The following is a 23,178-nucleotide window of genomic DNA, read 5'->3' as shown; positions in this document are numbered from 1 at the left end:
AGCTATTGAAAAATAGCAGATATACAAGCTCATAGCGCGCCACCGAGTGGCGCGCTACGAGCTTGTAGGTCTGCTATTTTTGAAAAATCGTGAAAATATTTATTTCAGAAAACTGGAGGATTTAGAAGGATTTTTTAAAATTTTGAGGTCAGGCCTAAATGGGTCAAATGATAAGGGACAATATCGGTGGCACCCAACTGTATGTATAGTGTCATTATATAGATATGTTCTAGTTACGTTCTTAGCTTATGCATGTTTCATGATAAATGCTGTTTATATATGTGATGTATTCCCATGCTTTTTTGTTCTTGCTTAATGTAAATCGCTCTGGATTAAGAGCGTCTGCTAAATGCCTAAATTGTAAATTGTAAATTGTTGCACTTTAGAGACTGCAGTCTCTTACCTGAGGATAAGTGCTATTCTTAAAGGGGAGGTGTTGCACTTTAGAGACAGTCTCTTACCTGAGGATAAGTGCTGTTCTTAAAGCAGGAGGTGTTGCACTTTAGAGACAGTCTCTTACCTGAGGATAAGTGCTGTTCTTAAAGCAGGAGGTGTTGCACTTTAGAGACAGTCTCTTACCTGAGGATAAGTGCTGTTCTTAAAGGGGAGGTGTTGCACTTTAGAGACAGTCTCTTACCTGAGGATAAGTGCTGTTCTTAAAGCAGGAGGTGTTGCACTTTAGAGACAGTCTCTTACCTGAGGATAAGTGCTGTTCTTAAAGGGGAGGTGTTGCACTTTAGAGACAGTCTCTTACCTGAGGATAAGTGCTGTTCTTAAAGGGGAGGTGTTGCACTTTAGAGACAGTCTCTTACCTGAGGATAAGCGCTGTTCTTAAAGCAGGAGGTGTTGCACTTTAGAGACAGTCTCTTACCTGAGGATAAGTGCTGTTCTTAAAGGGGAGGTGTTGCACTTTAGAGACAGTCTCTTACCTGAGGATAAGTGCTGTTCTTAAAGGGGAGGTGTTGCACTTTAGAGACAGTCTCTTACCTGAGGATAAGTGCTGTTCTTAAAGGGGAGGTGTTGCACTTTAGAGACAGTCTCTTACCTGAGGATAAGTGCTGTTCTTAAAGGGGAGGTGTTGCACTTTAGAGACAGTCTCTTACCTGAGGATAAGTGCTGTTCTTAAAGCAGGAGGTGTTGCACTTTAGAGACAGTCTCTTACCTGAGGATAAGTGCTGTTCTTAAAGGGGAGGTGTTGCACTTTAGAGACAGTCTCTTACCTGAGGATAAGTGCTGTTCTTAAAGGGGAGGTGTTGCACTTTAGAGACAGTCTCTTACCTGAGGATAAGTGCTGTTCTTAAAGGGGAGGTGTTGCACTTCAGAGACAGTCTCTTACCTGAGGATAAGTGCTGTTCTTAAAGGGGAGGTGTTGCACTTTAGAGACAGTCTCTTACCTGAGGATAAGTGCTGTTCTTAAAGGGGAGGTGTTGCACTTTAGAGACAGTCTCTTACCTGAGGATAAGTGCTGTTCTTAAAGGGGAGGTGTTGCACTTTAGAGACAGTCTCTTACCTGAGGATAAGTGCTGTTCTTAAAGCAGGAGGTGTTGCACTTTAGAGACAGTCTCTTACCTGAGGATAAGTGCTGTTCTTACAGCAGGAGGAGTTGCACTTTAGAGACAGTCTCTTACCTGAGGATAAGTGCTGTTCTTAAAGGGGAGGTGTTGCACTTTAGAGACAGTCTCTTACCTGAGGATAAGTGCTGTTCTTAAAGCAGGAGGTGTTGCACTTTAGAGACAGTCTCTTACCTGAGGATAAGTGCTGTTCTTAAAGCAGGAGGTGTTGCACTTTAGAGACAGTCTCTTACCTGAGGATAAGTGCTGTTCTTAAAGGGGAGGTGTTGCACTTTAGAGACAGTCTCTTACCTGAGGATAAGTGCTGTTCTTAAAGGGGAGGTGTTGCACTTTAGAGACAGTCTCTTACCTGAGGATAAGTGCTGTTCTTAAAGCAGGAGGTGTTGCACTTTAGAGACAGTCTCTTACCTGAGGATAAGTGCTGTTCTTAAAGGGGAGGTGTTGCACTTTAGAGACAGTCTCTTACCTGAGGATAAGTGCTGTTCTTAAAGCGGGAGGTGCTGCACTTTAGAGACAGTCTCTTACCTGAGGATAAGGGGTGCGAAAAGAGAGCAGGCAGGGTGGGAGGGGTCGGCGATCACCTGCTGCATCCTGTGCTTAGTGCGTGTGGTGTAGATAGAGGAGACGGAGGTGGGAGGGTCGAGGCCGATGAACTTTTTTTGTATATGTTTTTTTTGTGGCTTTCGCCTTTATTTTATATTTTTTATGGAGGGACAGACAGTAGGCTGACAGGAAATGGGGAGAGAGATGTGGGGAAGACATGCAGTAAAGGCCGTCGGGATCGGGAGTCGAACCCGCGGCACACTGCCAGACTGGATTACCAGCCAAGGTGCCTGGACCACTGAGCCACGGCCCAAGCCAATGATTTGACGCTGTGCGTACCACCCTTTCCAGCTGTTTCCTCTCCTCCTCCTTCCTCCTCACCTCACACTCATTTTGGTACACCCACACACTGTGTATGTGCTCGGCAGAAGAGTATTGTCTTATTTAATGAAGCAACGTTTCGGTCACTAGGGACCTTCCTCAGGCATCGGTCCCTAGTGACCGAAACATTGCTTCATTAAATAAGACAATACTCTTGTGCCGAGCAGATACACAGTGTGCGGGTGTACCTTATTGCTTTCATTGATGTCCACTGGCCTACGCACCTGTGCATACGCCTGATTGCTAGGTGTGCGATAGTTTTCTCCTACACTCTACTCATTTTGACATATCCATAGGCCTGTCTGTTTTTGTATTTCTCCTCCCATTTCTTGAAACCACAAGTGAGCTTGTACAACAGAGCATATCTTTTTTTTTTTTTTTTTTTTTTTTACAGCTGCAAACCTGTGATGTGACAATAAAGTTGAGTTGAGTTGAGGTATTTGTTGTTGTGACAAGTCATTGCTGGAGATGAGGCCCGCTACAGTTATGTCATCTGCAAACTTTAGATGTGTCTGTGTAGAGTGAGTAGTGAGTAGTGTGTAGTGAGTAGTGAGTAGTGTGTAGTGTGTAGTGTGTAGTGTGTAGTGTGTAGTGTGTAGTCAGTAGTGTGTAGTGTTTAGTCAGTAGTGTGTAGTGTTTAGTGTGTAGTGTGTGTAGTGTGTAGTGTGTAGTGTGTGTAGTGTGTAGTGTGTAGTGTGTAGTCAGTAGTGTGTAGTGTGTAGTGTGTGTAGTGTGTAGTGTGTAGTCAGTAGTGTGTGTAGTGTGTAGTGTGTAGTGTGTAGTCAGTAGTGTGTAGTGTGTAGTGTAGTGGGTAGTGTGTAGTGTGTAGTCAGTAGTGTGTAGTGTGTAGTGTGTAGTGTAGTGTGTAGTCAGTAGTGTGTAGTGTGTAGTGTGTAGTGTGTAGTCAGTAGTGTGTAGTGTGTAGTGTGTAGTGTGTAGTGTGGACGTACAGTCGTTTGTCAAAAAGGGGTAAAAACCGTTCAGCAGCAATGGGAAATGTGCAGAATGGAGGATCGTTGGAGACAACATACACATCTACATCATACACTACACATCTACATCAAATTCACTGGCTTATTTCACTTGGGAGTTTTTGTCTTGTCTTGTCTTGTCTTGTCTTGTCTTGTCTTGTCTTGTCTTGTCTTGTCTTGTCTTGTCTTGTCTTGTCTTGTCTTGTCTTGTCGGTTCGTTTCGTTTCGTTTCGGTTTTTGTTCTTTGTCCTCTTTCAGGACTCTGGCTATGGTAAGGTAAGGTAATTTTATTTATAAAGCTCCTTTCAAAACAGTTGTTACTAGGTGCTGTACAATAAAATAATAGGAATAAAACAAGAACATCACAATCAGAGATGAACCAACGATGAAATAAGAAACAGAGCAGCAAAAACAGTACCTATAGAAATAGATAAAAACAGAAACAGAACAGTACATAGAAATCAACTTTTTACTGGTTTAGCAGCTTCTTAAAGTTCAAAGTTCTTATGAGTCACCTCGGGCACTTTCCAGTCTGCAGTGTCCATTACTGGGGGTTGCGCTCCTTTCTAGTTAGCCGTGCGGCTGCAGAGTGTTATGATGAGTAGCGAGGTGGGGGGTACGTACGTGGTGGGGGGTACTACGTACGTGGCAGTGTTTTATGGAGTTCAGCTCAGTGATGGCTCTTAGTAGGGAAAGCTATTTTTGATGCTGCAGGCCCTGTAGCGCCTTCAACTGTCAGCAGAGAAGAGAGATGATTACAGAGTTCCTTCGTTCAGAGTGCTGCTGGCCCTGAGGAGGCAGTGAGGGAAGAGAACAGGCCAATTATTATTTTCTGGGCAGTGTTTATGGCTCTCTGGAGACACATCCTGTTCTGCGGCTGAAACATATGCACGCCATTCTGTAATATCAAAAAAAAAATCTACATTTTGTGTAGCCTATATTGAACCATTTTAACCCATTTAGGCCTGATGTCGAAATTAAAAGAAAAAGTATTCTAAATCAGTTTTCTGAAATACCTATGTTTCTGTGTCAGTGGGGGTGCTCAATATTTCATGTCAAGGATCCCAAAAATGATATGTAATTGGCCGCCGACCCCCATCTGAAAATATGTTGTTCCAGGGACCTCCCCCAGAAGCAAAGATTTGAGTTAAAAACGTTATATATTCAAAGATTTGCGCCACATTTTCGCGATTTAAAAAAAAATAGCAGACCTACAAGCTCGTAGCGCGGCACTCGGTGCCGCGCTATGAGCTTGTAGATCTGCTATTTTTCAATAGCTAACGTATAACATAATGCTTAGAACACCAAAAGGGGTTCCCGCCCAGAATGGGTTAATATTGGGCGGTATGTATACGTCACAACCCTAATTATTGGAAACAAATACAATTATGCGCAACATTTTTACTACGTATCACAGCCATTATCATAATGGGTATTGTAGTTTTATTGTCATTTATTCCCCATAAATTGACACTGTAATCATGGACCTCAATATTGTAAAAATCTACTTCATGATCTATGCAGCATTGCATTAGCATAATTATAATAACACCCACCTCTCTTTCGGCTTGGCAGCACATTTATTTGTATAGCACATTTCAAGAACAAGGACATTCATAGTGCTTACAGGGAACCCCTTTTGGTGTTTTAAGCATTATGTTACACTTTAGCTATTGAAAAATAGCAGATCTACAAGCTCATAGCACGGTACCGAGTGCCGCGCTACGAGCTTGTAGGTCTGCTATTTTTGAAAAAATCTTGAAAATGTGGCGCAAATCTTTGAATATAATATTCTTTCACAGCAAACGTTTTTGACTCAAATCTTTTCTTCCGGGGGGGTCCCTGGAACAACATATTTTCAGATCTGGGTCGGCGTCCAAATACAGATGATTCTGGGGGTCCTGGACGTGAAAAAGGTTGAGCACCGCTGACATAGAAACATAGGTTTTTCAGAAAACTGTTGGGATTTAGAAGACATTTTTTTAATTTCGACGTCAGGTCGAAATGGGTTAAACTACGCGTCGCCTCATGAGCAGACCTGCCGCTGATCCAGGCGACAACGCCCTGCGTCACTCGCTCTCCGTCCGGAAGAACCTTTATGGTGATTGTAGGGTGACTTTATAATTGTTTAATGTGGTTGTTTAAAAAGCAGGGTTGTGTCCATGACTACAGCAGGGTTGTGTCCATGACTACAGCAGGGTTGTGTCCATGACTACAGCAGGGTTGTGTCCATGACTACAGCCGGGTTGTGTCCATGACTACAGCAGGGTTGTGTCCATGACTACAGCAGGGTTGTGTCCATGACTACAGCAGGGTTGTGTCCATGACTACAGCAGGGTTGTGTCCATGACTACAGCAGGGTTGTGTCCATGACTACAGCCGGGTTGTGTCCATGACTACAGCAGGGTTGTGTCCATGACTACAGCAGGGTTGTGTCCATGACTACAGCAGGGTTGTGTCCATGACTACAGCAGGGTTGTGTCCATGACTACAGCAGGGTAGTGTCCATGACTACAGCAGGGTTGTGTCCATGACTACAGCAGGGTTGTGTCCATGACTACAGCAGGGTTGTGTCCATGACTACAGCAGGGTTGTGTCCATGACTACAGCAGGGTTGTGTCCATGACTACAGCAGGGTTGTGTCCATGACTACAGCAGGGTTGTGTCCATGACTACAGCAGGGTTGTGTCCATGACTACAGCAGGGCTGTGTCCATGACTACACCAAGATGTATCGCTTGGGTTGTGTTTCTTTATGAATTGAAGCTGAGCGAACGCTGATTTTTAACCGTTCCTCTTTGGCTCCAATTATAATAAGTTCAGTTTTGTCTTTTGTTTAATATTGAAGAAGATTAGGGGCAAATTGAATGGTACATTTATTAAAATGTGGGCTACCATATCTTTGATCTCTCTTCTAACTTTATAGTTCCTTGTCCTATTACGTCCTCATGCTCCTCCAGGGGAACCAATCAAACCAGTGTATGCTCCTCCAGGGGAACCAATCAAACCAGTCCATGCTCCTCCAGGGGAACCAATCAAACGAGTCCATGCTCCTCCAGGGGAACCAATCAAACCAGTCCATGCTCCTCCAGGGGAACCAATCAAACGAGTCCATGCTCCTCCAGGGGAACCAATCAAACCAGTCCATGCTCCTCCAGGGGAACCAATCAAACCAGTCCATGCTCCTCCAGGGGAACCAATCAAACGAGTCCATGCTCCTCCAGGGGAACCAATCAAACCAGTCCATGCTCCTCCAGGGGAACCAATCAAACCAGTCCATGCTCCTCCAGGGGAACCAATCAAACGAGTCCATGCTCCTCCAGGGGAACCAATCAAACCAGTCCATGCTCCTCCAGGGGAACCAATCAAACCAGTCCATGCTCCTCCAGGGGAACCAATCAAACGAGTCCATGCTCCTCCAGGGGAACCAATCAAACGAGTCCATGCTCCTCCAGGGGAACCAATCAAACGAGTCCATGCTCCTCCAGGGGAACCAATCAAACGAGTCCATGCTCCTCCAGGGGAACCAATCAAACCAGTCCATGGGGTGATTAATGCATGTTAACCCATTTAGACCTCACGACGATTCTTAAAAAAATGTCTTCTAAATCCTAAACGTTTTCTGAAAATCCCATGTTTCTATATGTCAGCGGTGCTCAACCTTTAAATACCATGTTTCTATATGTCAGCGGTTCTCAACCTTCTTCACGTCAAGGACCCCCAGAATTATTTGTATTTGGTCGCCGACCCCCATCTGAAAATATGTTGTTCCAGGGACCCCCCAGAAGCAAAGATTTGAGTTAAAAACGTTCGCTCTGAAAGAATATATTCAAAGATTTGCAACACATTTTCACGATTTTTCAAAAAACCGCAGATCTACAAGCTCGTAGCGCGCCACTCGGTGCCGCGCTACGAGCTTGTAGATCTGCTATTTTTCAATAGCTAAAGTGTACCAAAAGGGGTTCCCGCCCAGAACGGGTTAATTGCTGGTTAAAGAGGAGCGTTTGGACATGCAGCCCCCGGAGGGACCCCCACCACCTCCACTCCCCCCCGGAGGGACCCCCACCACCTCCCCTCCCCCTGTGAACAACACCCCCCTGTTTGATCTGCGCTGGTATAATTAACAATTATAAGCTGGAACACCTGGGCTCGCACTCACACACACACGCACGCACGCACGCACGCACGCACGCACGCACGCAACGCACGCACGCACGCACGCACGCACGCACGCACGCACGCACGCACGCACGCACGCAACGCACGCAACGCACGCACGCACGCACACCAGGGCCGCATAATGTACCTTCCTCTCTCTTAGCATGTGGTAATTTATAGTGGGGGCCATTATTTCCCCAGTCTCCATTCTAACTGCTGTGTAATTGGTGGTGTGATGAAGCACCTGATTGGATTAGCCCTGCTTCTCTCTCTCAGCTCTGACTCACAGCAGTCTGAAAACCCAACCTTGACCTCAATTAACCCTTCACTCATCAGAGAGAGATGAGGGACAGCCTATCATCCACCTGCTAATTGACCTGATGATGAGGACGCTGCGATGTGATTTACAATCAAATACTCAACATTGAATCAATGTGATTCACAATCAATATATACATGGTACCTCTCAGTCATAGTAGTTCCGGAGTGGTTCCAATGGATTGTGTGGCCCTGGTATTTCCCTAGTGGGTCTGATGGAGGGTAGCTACTGGGACGTAAGTCGGGACTTGATCACCCCGGCTGGGTCACCTGAGTGAGGGGTATGATGTTGGGAGACCCGAAACCCAGAGGACCTCAGGATACATCACTGAGGATACGTCCCAGTTGCATCCATGTGATGTATTTTTGTTCGTACTGAATCAATGTAATATCACGCTCAATATGCTGTGTTAAGGTGTTTGCAGAATGCTGTGTTTCGGACCTGAATATCAAAGCAAATTTTAGAGTCCACCATTTTTTCAAAAAACACACCCGGTCTGCAAGGACCTGATCTGAAAAATGCAGCAGAGTGCAATTAAGGTCCTTTGCAATGATGAGTCAATGATGTTTACAATCAATAAATGCACAGAGAGAGACACAGATAGCATTCACAGTTTAATACAGAACAGTTTAATATCATAATCAGTCATTCAACACGGTACTTATTGTGTTCAGTCCTATCTGTGTTGTTGCATTGTCTTCTATTATCTCTCCTTTCATTTATACTTAACCCATTTAGGCCTGACGTCGAAATTAAAAAAAATGTCTTCGGACAGTTTTCTGAAATACCTCATGTTTCTGTATCAGTGGTGCTCAATATTTCATGTCAAGGACCCCAAACATTATATGTAATCGGCCACCGACCCCCATCTGAAAATATGTTGTTCCAGGGAGTCCCCAGAAGCAAAGATTTGAGTTAAAAACGTTCGCTCTGAAAGAATATATAATCAAAGATTTGTGCCACATTTTCACGATTTTTCAAAAATAGCAGATCTACAAGCTCATAGCGCGGCACTCTGTGCCGCGCTATGAGCTTGTAGATCTGCTATTTTTCAATAGCTAAAGTATAATATAATGCTTAAAACACCAACAGGGGTTCCCGCTCAAAATGTGTTAATACAAAACATGATGCTGTTAGCTTTGTTCTGATGGTGTGATCATGTTGTATCACCGTACTCTTTTAGCAAGTATAAGTCCTTCATGATCATCTTCTGTATTGTCATAGTTAACTGTGTTAAGTCACAGATTGTCTCTTGAGCCAGACTGTTGACTGACTCCTACAATGTTCAGAATGCTTCCGTCACCCAGTCTGTGCACTGTGAGAACCATCCAGTCTGTGCACTGTGAGAACCATCCAGTCTGTCCACTGTGAGAACCATCCAGACTGTGCACTGTGAGAACCATCCAGGAGTAAAGTGGACGTTGCAGTGATGAAAATGTGTCCTGAATGTAAATGAAAAGTAGAAATGCACTCTGTGGAGCTGCCGACTTGCACTTCGCACACAAGTTGACCATGAACGGACATACGCAGCCGACAACAAGTTGACCATGAACGGACATACGCAGCCGACAACGGGTGCAGTACTTAGTTTAGACAGTACTTGGTTTAGACAGTACTTAGTTTAGACAGTACTTAGTTTAGACAGTACTTAGTTTAATAATAATAATCTGTATTTATATAGCACCTTTCATACATAAATGTAGCTCAAAGTGCTTTACAGAGCAGAAAAAACAAAAGCAAGAAAAAACAGCAGACAGTACTTAGTGTAAACTAGTCATTGGTTAGACCAGTCATTAGTTTAGTCCTACAACTACAACCTATCTCAAACCCTCACCCTAAACCTAACCTCCCACGGGGCAGCACACCTAAACCTATAACCTTAACCCATATGTCTAACCAATGACTAGTCTAAACTAAGTATGCACCCCCCGAAAACAGTACTTGTGCTCTGCTCCCGCAAGTAATAATCAAAGGCTATAGCTTATCAGAAATGTAATATTATATTAAAAAATCACACCCGTGTGAACTGAGTGGTGCAACTGACGTCACATACTAACCATAGCAACCATGCTCGTTTTTTTGGTATGAACAAACACGGGTACACGGGTACAAAGCCAGTTGTTGGAGTGGTTTGCACCACTCAAAAATAATAATAAAACTATATATATTTTCATGAACGGCTTTCAGGGGTTGTAGTTCAACTCTACTGTATAGTATTTGGAGATTGTGGAATAGTTGTCTGGCTATGAGAGACTTCAGTAGGTATTGGATGGAGCCCTGTTGCACACCACAGGCACATCTACTTGATCTCCATCAGGTCATGTGACCTGATGAAGATCAAATAGAAACGTTCTTGTACCTGTGGTGTGCAACAGGGCTCCATCCAATATCTACTGAAGTGTCTTTAGCCCAGCACCCCAGCCTGTCCATGTGCGTATTCTACGTCCGCTCTGGCTATGCGAGACTGTCAAAGAAAATCCGCAAGGTTTTCTAAGAGCAGAGATGGAAGAGAGCATGAAATACAGAATTTACTACACAACTAAATCCAGACCACGTCATGCTGATATCACGTAGCGTAGCTATAATTTAAATTAGCTGGCAAGCCCACAAGGAAAAAAAATATAAACTGACAGATGGCCTCCTTCAGAATCAAAGATGGATTACATAAACAAGATTGTGTATTCAGAAGTCAAACCACCTGACTGTACTGCATGCTGAAATGTGTACGTCATTAATCATAGTCAGCGCCGTGAATTAACATAGCACATTCAATCTGTTAAGCCATTTTGGGCGGGAAACCCCTTTTGGTGTTTTTAAGCATTCTGTTCTACTTTAGCTGTTGAAAAAATAGCAGATCTATCACCGAGTGCCGCGCTACGAGCTTGTAGGTCTGCTATTTTTGAAAAGTCGTGAAAATGTGGTGCAAATCTTTGAATATATATTCTTTCAGAGCGAACGTTTTTAACTCAAATCTTTGCTCCTGGGGGGTCCCTGGAACAACATATTTTCAGATGGGGGTCCGCGGCCAATTCTACATATATTTTTGGGGGTCCTCGAATCGGTCTGGGCCTTTATAGAATCAGTCTCGGTCGAAATGGGCTAAGCATCAAGGCTCAACATCGCCTCGTTCAAAAGGTTGATTTAGTGTCTCTCTCTCATTTGCCTCATGGAACCTTTTATAAATGCTGTAAATCAGGGCAAAACACACGAGGAGCTTGTTTCCTCGTGTTGTACTCAGTTTAATGGTGTAAGTCATAAACACTTGAGAAATGTTTGGAATGTGTATACAGGAACGTTTTTGAATGAATGATGTGCGAGCCATATTTAGAACAGAAAATGTCTTTATTAGAGTATTTGAGTAATTTCATTGTGTGTACTATATTGAAGGACATTTCTTGATTACACATGTTGTGCAGCTTAGAGTCTAACTGAGTTAATAGAGCAATTAAGAATTCAGCCTATTGGAGTAGAAGCCAGCAAGCCAGTTAATTCAGTGTGCATTATCAGCAGCTGTGTCCAGCAGGGTTGTAGTTAGTTCAGAGCTGGAAGCCTGAGAGCAGCTACAGTTTTTTGACCCACTTTGGAAATACTAACCCACGTTGGAAATATTAAGCCACTTCAGAAACCATACTAGGACATTTAAGAATCGTTTTTGAACACCTTTTTTGTATCACATGTTTGTTGTTCTGTACACCTTTTTGTCAAGTAAAAAGTTAAACTACAAGCAATGTGGACGTGGATTATTGTTTGGAGTCAAGCTTACTGCTTCACGGGCTTTGGAACTCACAAATGACGATGATGAATTTTCTTCTATACCTTCTTTCAAACTCAAATACATATTCACGCCCTCTGCAATAAGGTCAAATTGTTTGCCCCCATATACAAAACAACCATGTTGAGGTGTTGTCCGGTCACGCTTGGAGATGGAGAACAACAGCACAGCACAGATGGAAGGAGTCACTGTTTAGAAGGAAACTAATATCAGACTCTTAACCAATTTAGACCTAAGCTCGATTCTACAAAATGTCTTCTAAATCCTGACAGTTTTCTGAAAAACCCATGTTTCTATGTCAGTCGTTCTCAAACATTTTCATGTCAAGGACCCCCACAAATTGCAAAGATTTGAGTTAAAAACATTTGCTCTGAAAGAATATATATTCAAAGACTTGCGCCGCATTTTCACGATTTTTCAAAAATAGCAGACCTACAAGCTCCTAGCGCGGCACTCGGTGCCGCGCTAGGAGCTTGTAGATCTGCTATTTTTCAATAGCTAAAGCATGACATAATGCTTAAAACACAAAGGGGTTCCCGCCCTCTTCCTCTTTAGCCTGTTCTCCGGTCTCGCTCTAGCGGGTGAGTGAGTGCATTGTGGGACTGATGAAAGAAATTGATCACTTGCCCCGATACAGTAAGAGCCTCACATGCAGGCTATCAACTTACAGTAATTAAAGATTGTCTAGAATGATTCATCGTGTCTGCAAAGGTACACACAGTGGGTGCAGGAAGCATTTGTTGACACGGTTTGGCAACCAGTGTGGTAGGAGAGACAGAGAGATGAGGTTAACCCATTAAGGGCTGACGTCGAAATTTAAAAAATGTCTTCAAAATCCTGACAATTTTCTGAAAAACCTTATGTTTCTATATCAGTGGTGCTCAATATTTCATGTCAATGTAATCGGCCACCGACCCCCACATCTGAAGATATGTTATTCCAGGAACCCCCCAGAAGCAATGATTTGAGTTAAAAACATTCGCTGTGAAAAAAATATACATATACAAGATTTGCGCGACATTTTCAAGATTTTTCGAAAATAGCAGAACTACAAGCTCGTAGGGCGACACTCGGTGCCGCGCTATGAGCTTGTAGATCTGCTATTTTTCAATAGCTAAAGTATAACATAATGCTTTAAAACACCAAAAGGGGTTCTCGCCCGAAATGGGTTAAATAAGGAAAACTCAAGAGCAGCAGCAGCAAGGTTGAAACTGGGAGAAGACAAGAGGTTGAACATGTATAAAAGCATAAAAGATATATCCGTTTTAAAGTTCACATGAAGCCTTAAGTTTTAAAGCATATAGGACTGCAAAAAAGGTGAAAACACTGGGGGCAGTATTATGCGTGTCTTAAGTACCAGGTCTTATTACTTAACTTAAGACCTGGAGGCGTGATCAATGCCATTTGGCTATTCTGAGTGGCCAAACAGCATTGACCACGCCAAGTTAAGTCATAAGACCTGGCTGGTACTTAAGATACGCATAATTCTGCCCTTGGATTCTTGTCATGTTCCCTATAGACTTATAGAAATAACTGCATAAAAAGTTAAATAGTTAAAAAGTATCATCATTTAAAAAAATCATGAATACATTCAATCAAACGGAGCTAAAAACGTCTTGAAAATAATGTTCGAGGTCAAAGTATGAAAGATTGCAACAAAAATAACGAGTTGAAAATTACAATAGTTTTGACAGTTTCTAGCTCAAAGTATAGCCTATTATGTGAAAGTGGTTAGAGTCACGTAAAATGAGAGAATATATAGAACAAAAAAAACATTAATCTCCCCAAAGAAAATACTAAACACTTTATTTCACTAAACAAAATTACATTGTAGATCAACAAAAGAACGACCGACAAGAAGCCCAAAGGAACAAAACATTACATCAATCCAAGACAGGGTCTGCCCAGAACTCCAACATCCCATTAGTTTGGACCAACATGGTTCTGTACGTGGTTGGAGTCACAGGGATATATAGGGTTAGTGACGCGCCAGTTGGACCAACATGGCTCTGTACGTGGTTGGAGTCACAGGGATATATAGGGTTAGTGACGCGCCAGTTGGACCAACATGGTTCTGTACGTGGTTGGAGTCACAGGGATATAGGGTTAGTGACGCGCCAGTTGGACCAACATGGCTCTGTACGTGGTTGGAGTCACAGGGATATATAGGGTTAGTGACGAGTTGGACCAACATGGCTCTGTACGTGGTTGGAGTCACAGGGATATATAGGGTTAGTGACGCGCCAGTTGGACCAACATGGCTCTGTACGTGGTTGGAGTCACAGGGATATAGGGTTAGTGACGCGCCAGTTGGACCAACATGGCTCTGTACGTGGTTGGAGTCACAGGGATATATAGGGTTAGTGACGAGTTGGACCAACATGGTTCTGTACGTGGTTGGAGTCACAGGGATATATAGGGTTAGTGACGCGCCAGTTGGACCAACATGGCTCTGTACGTGGTTGGAGTCACAGGGATATATAGGGTTAGTGACGCGCCAGTTGGACCAACATGGTTCTGTACGTGGTTGGAGTCACAGGGATATAGGGTTAGTGACGCGCCAGTTGGACCAACATGGCTCTGTACGTGGTTGGAGTCACAGGGATATATAGGGTTAGTGACGAGTTGGACCAACATGGCTCTGTACGTGGTTGGAGTCACAGGGATATATAGGGTTAGTGACGCGCCAGTTGGACCAACATGGCTCTGTACGTGGTTGGAGTCACAGGGATATAGGGTTAGTGACGCGCCAGTTGGACCAACATGGCTCTGTACGTGGTTGGAGTCACAGGGATATATAGGGTTAGTGACGAGTTGGACCAACATGGTTCTGTACGTGGTTGGAGTCACAGGGATATATAGGGTTAGTGACGCGCCAGTTGGACCAACATGGCTCTGTACGTGGTTGGAGTCACAGGGATATATAGGGTTAGTGACGCGCCAGTTGGACCAACATGGCTCTGTACGTGGTTGGAGTCACAGGGATATATAGGGTTAGTGACGAGTTGGACCAACATGGCTCTGTACGTGGTTGGAGTCACAGGGATATAGGGTTAGTGACGCGCCAGTTGGACCAACATGGCTCTGTACGTGGTTGGAGTCACAGGGATATATAGGGTTAGTGACGAGTTGGACCAACATGGTTCTGTACGTGGTTGGAGTCACAGGGATATATAGGGTTAGTGACGCGCCAGTTGGACCAACATGGTTCTGTACGTGGTTGGAGTCACAGGGATATATAGGGTTAGTGACGCGCCAGTTGGACCAACATGGCTCTGTACGTGGTTGGAGTCACAGGGATATATAGGGTTAGTGACGAGTTGGACCAACATGGCTCTGTACGTGGTTGGAGTCACAGGGATATATAGGGTTAGTGACGCGCCAGTTGGACCAACATGGCTCTGTACGTGGTTGGAGTCACAGGGATATAGGGTTAGTGACGCGCCAGTTGGACCAACATGGCTCTGTACGTGGTTGGAGTCACAGGGATATATAGGGTTAGTGACGAGTTGGACCAACATGGCTCTGTACGTGGTTGGAGTCACAGGGATATATAGGGTTAGTGACGCGCCAGTTGGACCAACATGGCTCTGTACGTGGTTGGAGTCACAGGGATATATAGGGTTAGTGACGCGCCAGTTGGACCAACATGGCTCTGTACGTGGTTGGAGTCACAGGGATATATAGGGTTAGTGACGCGCCAGTTGGACCAACATGGCTCTGTACGTGGTTGGAGTCACAGGGATATATAGGGTTAGTGACGCGCCAGTTGGACCAACATGGCTCTGTACGTGGTTGGAGTCACAGGGATATATAGGGTTAGTGACGCGCCAGTTGGACCAACATGGCTCTGTACGTGGTTGGAGTCACAGGGATATAGGGTTAGTGACGCGCCAGTTGGACCAACATGGCTCTGTACGTGGTTGGAGTCACAGGGATATATAGGGTTAGTGACGCGCCAGTTGGACCAACATGGCTCTGTACGTGGTTGGAGTCACAGGGATATATAGGGTTAGTGACGAGTTGGACCAACATGGCTCTGTACGTGGTTGGAGTCACAGGGATATATAGGGTTAGTGACGCGCCAGTTGGACCAACATGGCTCTGTACGTGGTTGGAGTCACAGGGATATATAGGGTTAGTGACGCGCCAGTTGGACCAACATGGCTCTGTACGTGGTTGGAGTCACAGGGATATATAGGGTTAGTGACGCGCCAGTTGGACCAACATGGCTCTGTACGTGGTTGGAGTCACAGGGATATATAGGGTTAGTGACGCGCCAGTTGGACCAACATGGCTCTGTACGTGGTTGGAGTCACAGGGATATATAGGGTTAGTGACGCGCCAGTTGGACCAACATGGCTCTGTACGTGGTTGGAGTCACAGGGATATAGGGTTAGTGACGCGCCAGTTGGACCAACATGGCTCTGTACGTGGTTGGAGTCACAGGGATATATAGGGTTAGTGACGCGCCAGTTGGACCAACATGCCGCCGGATTAATGACACAGGCTTCAAACGACAAAGGAAAACACACAACATGTTTTTCTCCAACAGCTATCGGCTCACAGCTCTGCCAGATAATGTCAGTTTGCTTGCACGATTGTGCTATAGGCAAACCCAAAGGCCAGGTGCAATCAATCTCCCAAATCTAAGCTTTCCCCGTGGCTATATGGGTGGGGTAGGGGGGGGGGGTTCTTTATGCTTCTGTTCTGCACCGTATAGTCATTGGAGTGTGTTCTGAGGGCAGCATTTAATTGAATTGGTTCTCCGGCCTGTCCAATCAGAGAGAGCGGTCACTTTGACTGGCAGCTGTGCGTTGTGAGACTTATGCCATGCGTTTTTTGGAAACCTGTCTAAACCTAACCTTAACCCTGACCCTGACGCTAACCTCACAAAAACAGTGCCCAATGTGGCGATATTATGCCCTAAAGTGTCAAAATTATGCCTGGTGTGAAAAAAATTGTGCAGTGCATTCGATCCCTATAGCTATTACCTAGAGCTATTGTGACTGGGAGTCTAAGGGGCGACTCATACTCCTATTTTAGAGCCGAATAAAAGTGGGTTCGGCTCTGCCTACAATGTGACGGGGGGGGGGGGGGGAGCGGGAACCGTCCTAGAGTCGGCTCTTCGGTGCTACTGAAAATTTCTGACGAGCCAAAATCATTTCGGCACTACAGCGGTAAAAAACACTGAGCCACGGAGGCAGCCATATGGCAGAACAGGGTAAACACTGAGCCACGGAGGCAGCCATATGGCAGAACAGGGTTTGGGTAGTGATTTGAATGTCATGTTTCACAGCCTATGGTGTCGTTTTCTTTCTGGAACCCGTTATCCCGTCCGTACGACCAATGGAATTAAATGCTGCCCTCAGAACACATTCTATTGAATATTATAAGTCGTACTTTGGCCTCTTCCTCCAGAACCACCGGAATGTCCCCCGATGAACATCTCTTGCCCGTCAGTCTCATGAAAACCAGTATGAAGCGAGTGGTGCAACAGCACCCCCTATCGGTACTCAGTGGTTCAGGGGTAGAGTGCCTGGATGGTAACCGCAAGGTTGCCAGTTCAAACCCGGGCTCCCCCAGAGTTACTGTCGAAGTGTCCTTGAGCAAGACACTGAACCCCTAATTGCTCCCGATGTGCTAGTTGGTGCCTTGCATGGTTTCCGTTGCCATCGGTGTATGGATGTGTGTGTGAATGGGTGAATGTAATGCACAATCTCTGTAAAGCGCCTTGGATAAAGGCGCTATATAAATGCACCATTTACCATTTACCATTTAAACATCGGGACAGTCACATAGTCACATAGGTTAGGACATAGTCACATAGGTTAGGACATAGGTTGGGACATAGGGACAAAGCTGTTCCTTGGAGTGGTTGCACCACTCAAAAATAAGGGGGAACCTCGATGACTCGCCTTGTAAGAGCCGATAATAATATATAATCCAAATGGGTATATAATCCAAACTGCTTTACAGTCCACTCACACTCCGACGGCAGAGGAAACCAATGCAAGGTATCGGGAGCAGTTTGGCGTTCAGTGCATTGCTCAAGGACACTTCGACACAAACTCAGGGGGAAACGGGGATCGAACCGGGAACTTTTCGTTTCCCGACCACTCTACCTTCTGAGCCTCTGCTGCTGGATTTGAATCCAACCCGAGACTCCCACATTGCTGTACGTCATCATTCCTCAATCCAATCTCCCTCTCCCACCTCTCCCCTCTCTCTCACTGTCGGTGCTGAAAAAGAATATATTTAGAAAAAATCAGACCAGTCTGAAGTGAGTGGTGCAACAGCGCCCCCTGTTGGTACTCTAAACAATTAGATGATTAGATGTAAAACATACATTCATGTAATCCCTCCAACACTGAGAGTGGAGGATTATTGTCTGTCTGTCTGTCTGTCTGTCTGTCTGTCTGTCTGTCTGTCTGTCTGTCTGTCTGTCTGTCTGTCTGTCTGTCTGTCTGTCTGTCGGACATTCAGTACAGCGAGTCCGTATTGCTGCTTCTAGGCTTTTTGATCTTCTCGATGTTCTTCAGTATCATGTCGTGTAAAGTGATATAATAGTTTCTGATCTCGGACACTATGATCTTCAGACTGATGTATATCTTCTCGTCGATCTCCGTCACCGTGCGCAGGTAGTCCTCCACCTGGGGGTACTTGACTATCTTAGACATCTGGTTCGCACGCGTGACGTAGTATTTGGATATCTGGCCCAGGTAGGACTCCGCCTCTAGCCGCACCACGCCGAGTTCAGCGACCGTCTCCTCTTGGATCGACACGCCAAAGTTATTGCCGTCTTCTATCTTGGGAATGAGCAGCTGGACCCACATTTTAACCGTGTTGCATTTCTCTATGAGCGTCCTGATCTCTGGTTTGACCTTTTCGATCAGGTCGACCAGCTTGGCGTTGCTCTTCATCACGCCACCGGTCACATCGCCCCCCTTATCGTCTGCGAGAAGCTTCCTCTTCCCAGCATTGTGCACTTCTTCTAACTCATCGGGCGCCGCCGTCGGGCTGATCTCCGAGTGAATCTCACTCAGATCAGAGATGTTTATGCAGGGATTCTTAAGGAAGTTGTCCAGCTCCAGTAACTTCCTGGGGAAGACATTTGAAACGAGGTCCTCCGCTTCTCTAGTGATGCGTTCTCTGAAAGCGTCCACCTTGGATTTGATGTCTCTGTCGACCTTGAGGTGTGAAGGCATCTTTTATTGATCCAAATAGAACAGAGCAGACGTGTGGCTTTTTCTCTTTCTTAATCACAGTCACAATTGCATAATCTGAAGGATTTCTATATATGTACATATCAGGCCATCTGATAAAGTTGGTATATCTAATTATCTTCACAGATATAAACTCACCAGAGCTCTGATCTGAGGTCACGCGCAACACAAACTATATCCATGCATGCCTCGTAATGCCTACTGCCTACTAATGCCAATTTGTGCAGGTAAATGTCCACAGATGTCCGATGACATCCCGCAATCAGGGAATTGCATTTGGCATTAATGCCCATTTTTGCCCACTTCCACCCTGTGAGCTTCATACGTGAGTGTCCTGTTTTTTGCCACATTGTATGCTTGGACCTTACAGTAGGTTTTAACAGCGGGCGACGGCCAGACCAATAGGTTTTAACAGCGGGCGACGGCCAGACCAATAGGTTTTAACAGCGGGCGACGGCCAGACCAATAGGTTTTAACAGCGGGCGACGGCCAGACCAATAGGTTTTAACAGCGGGCGACGGCCAGACCAATAGGTTTTAACAGCGGGCGACGGCCAGACCAATAGGTTTTAACAGCGGGCGACGGCCAGACCAATAGGTTTTAACAGCGGGCGACGGCCAGACCAATAGGTTTTAACGGCGGGCGACGGCCAGACCAATAGGTTTTAACGGCGGGCGACGGCCAGACCAATAGGTTTTAACAGCGGGCGACGGCCAGACCAATAGGTTTTACCAGCGGGCGACGGCCAGACCAATAGGTTTTAACGGCGGGCGACGGCCAGACCAATTTTCCGGGAAGTGCATTATTTGTCTATGGGGACCCCTACTGGCGACTACCGGCGATAGCAGGCGAACGGGCGATGGTCGAAAAGTGGGCGGGGGCAACGTCGCCTGAAAAGATTAAAATAATTCATCTTTTGTGGGGCGATTGGGCGATGTGTCGGCCGATGCTCGCCCACTGTCAAAACATACTGTTAGACATATAGGCAGACTAGGCACCATGGAAGAGCTCGAGTGACACCCCAGTTGGTGGGCACTGGGCACTGGGCAGGTGGGCACTGGGCAGGTGGGCACTGGGCAGGGTACTTTAGTGTGGACATACTGTTGCCGAGCGTGTAGACTGCGTGCGTGCGTGCGTGCGTGCGTGCGTGCGTGCGTGCGTGCGTGCGTGCGTGCGTGCGTGCGTGCGTGCGTGCGTGTGTGCGTGCGTGCGCGTGTCTGTGCGTGCGTGCGTGGCTGCGTGCAGCACCATCTGTTCAGAGTGTTTGATGAATCAGGAGCTGCCTGATAGGGACACCTCTGCTCTGTCAGACACTATTTGGTGAAAAAACACTCGACAGTTTCCTGTTTCCTGAGGGAGACGTTGACCTGCTTGAAAGGACATTTACCAAAGCAGCAGAACTCACTTATAGAACGGCTTGAAGTCCTGATGAAGTCCTGATGAAGTCCTGATGAAGTCCTGAGCAGAAGTCCTGATGAAGTCCTGATGAAGTCCTGATGAAGTCCTGATGAAGTCCTGATGAAGTCCTGATGAAGTCCTGATGAAGTCCTGATGAAGTCCTGATGAAGTCCTGATGAAGTCCTGATGAAGTCCTGATGAAGTCCTGAGCAGAAGTAATTAAAGAGTGTTGTCCATTTAAAGGTGATGCCCTTTTTTCACTTGAGCACCTGCCCCTCTAAATGTCTGTGCACGCCACTGAGTAGGCCTATAGCCACTGAGTAGGCCTATAGCCACCGAGTAGGCCTATAGCCACTGAGCAGGCCTATAGCCACTGAGCAGGCCTATAGCCACTGAGCAGGCCTATAGCCACTGAGTAGGCCTATAGCCACCGAGTAGGCCTATAGCCACCGAGCAGGCCTATAGCCACTGAGCAGGCCTATAGCCACTGAGCAGGCCTATAGCCACTGAGTAGGCCTATAGCCACTGAGTAGGCCTATAGCCTCTGAGTAGGCCTATAGCCACTGAGCAGGCCTATAGCCACTGAGCAGACCTATAGCCACTGAGTAGGCCTATAGCCACTGTAGGCCTATAGCCACTGAGTAGGCCTATAGCCACTGAGCAGGCCTATAGCCACTGAGCAGGCCTATAGCCACTGAGTAGGCCAATAGCCACTGAGTAGGCCTATAGCCACTGAGCAGGCCTATAGCCACTGAGCAGGCCTATAGCCACTGAGTAGGCCAATAGCCACTGAGTAGGCCTATAGCCACTGAGTAGGCCTATAGCCACTGAGCAGGCCTATAGCCACTGAGTAGGCCTATAGCCACTGAGCAGGCCTATAGCCACTGAGTAGGCCTATAGCCACTGAGTAGGCCTATAGTAGGCCTATAGCCACTGAGTAGGCCTATAGCCACTGAGTAGGCCTATAGCCACTGAGTAGGCCTATAGTAGGCCTATAGCCACTGAGTAGGCCTATAGCCACTGAGTAGGCCTATAGCCACTGAGTAGGCCTATAGCCACTGAGTAGGCCAATAGCGTAGACTGAGCAGGCCTATAGCCACTGAGTAGGCATATAGCCTATAGCCACTGAGTAGGCCTATAGCCACTGAGTAGGCCTATAGCCACTGAGTAGGCCTATAGCCACTGAGTAGGCCTATAGCCACTGAGTAGGCCAATAGCGTAGACTGAGTAGGCCTATAGCCACTGAGTAGGCCTATAGCCACTGAGTAGGCCAATAGCGTAGACTGAGTAGGCCTATAGCCACTGAGTAGGCCTATAGCCACTGAGTAGGCCTATAGCCACTGAGTAGGCCTATAGCCACTGAGTAGGCCAATAGCGTAGACTGAGTAGGCCTATAGCCACTGAGTAGGCCTATAGCCACTGAGTAGGCCTATAGCCACTGAGTAGGCCTATAGCCACTGAGTAGGCCAATAGCGTAGACTGAGTAGGCCTATAGCCACTGAGTAGGCCTATAGCCACTGAGTAGGCCTATAGCCACTGAGTAGGCCAATAGCGTAGACTGAGTAGGCCTATAGCCACTGAGTAGGCCTATAGCCACTGAGTAGGCCTATAGCCACTGAGTAGGCCTATAGCCACTGAGTAGGCCAATAGCCACTGAGTAGGCCTATAGCCACTGAGTAGACCTATAGCCACTGAGTAGGCCTATAGCCACTGAGTAGGCCTATAGTCACTGAGTAGGCCTATAGCCACTGAGCAGGCCTATAGCCACTGAGCAGGCCTATAGCCACTGAGCAGGCCTATAGCCACTGAGTAGGCCTATAGCCACTGAGCAGGCCTATAGCCACTGAGTAGGGCCTATAGCCACTGAGTAGGCCTATAGCCACTGATTAGGCCTATAGCCAGAATCACTGCCTGTGAAGCACTTTATTGCAATCTTATTATTCTGTGCTCTCTAAGTACTGCATGGGTGGCTTTGTTTTGATTCATTTCATTACACCGGTTCATCTACCCTGATGTTCAGAATGCAATAAAAAAGAAAAAAAAAGAAAAACAGAACAGAAAATAGCTGATACATTTCACACAAAGATTTGTTCTTGTGTAGCAGTTTTGTTGTTGTTATTTAAGTATTCATAAAGATCTCTATTTCCATTTTATTTGGTCAAAGGACATACAGGTAGACCTTCACTAACTCTAAACACTGCTTTGTGTGCTGGCTTGTAATAGTAATAACTTACTATTAGGTAGCTAAAGATTGGATGCTGTTATTAGACTTGTATTTTCAGACAGGACCCATGAAGCCTTGATCTTCTATGTCAAGGAGACAAAGTTACAATTTACAGTTTAGGCATTTAGCAGACGCTCTTAATCCAGAGCGACTTACATTAAGCAAGAACAAAGAGCAGGGCAATACATCACATACATACAAAGTGGTTAAAGGGCCTTTCTGTGTGGAGTTTGCATGTTCTGTAAAGCAGGACAACGATATGCACATCCCAGTTTCAGAATACGGTGCTAAAGCAGGACAACGATAATATCCCAGTTTCAGAATACGGTGCTGGACCCAAAAAATAACTGAATGAAGAAAAATAGTGGAATGTCCGCACACGATATATCTGCTCCCCTCTTTTTTATTACCTATAAATACAACAACGTTTCGCCCCTCCGGGCTTTCTCAAGTTACATGGGTATGGCCTTGAAATCCTTAAATAGGTGGAACATAACTGGGTGTCGTCATTCAATCAATTGATAAGCCAATAGGCTGTATGTGAATATCCATACAGCCTATTGACTTATCAATTGATTGAGTTTGCATGTTCTCCCCGTGTCCCCTAGGGTGGGTA

At 45.8% G+C, this 23,178-nt stretch overlaps 2 protein-coding genes across 2 annotated transcripts in view; one reads left to right on the top strand and one right to left on the bottom strand.

Moving 5' to 3' along the window:
- Positions 1 to 23,178, top strand: part of cdh13 (cadherin 13, H-cadherin (heart)) — a 245,941-nt gene that overhangs the window by 160,733 nt on the left and 62,030 nt on the right. The window lies entirely within an intron of this gene.
- On the bottom strand, positions 18,197 to 18,922 carry LOC306923008 (proteasome activator complex subunit 3-like; the record flags this gene model as incomplete). The annotated part of the gene is made up of 1 exon (XM_079500951.1): positions 18,197 to 18,922. The coding sequence occupies one exon, from the start codon at positions 18,920 to 18,922 to the stop codon at positions 18,197 to 18,199; it is 726 nt and encodes a 241-aa protein (XP_079357077.1).

The sequence above is a fragment of the Electrona antarctica genome (assembly GCF_951216825.1).
Source record: "Electrona antarctica genome assembly, chromosome: 5".
Classification (NCBI taxonomy): Eukaryota; Metazoa; Chordata; class Actinopteri; order Myctophiformes; family Myctophidae; genus Electrona; species Electrona antarctica.
Note: the sequence above shows the minus strand (reverse complement) of the source record. Positions and strands in the feature narration are given on the sequence as shown.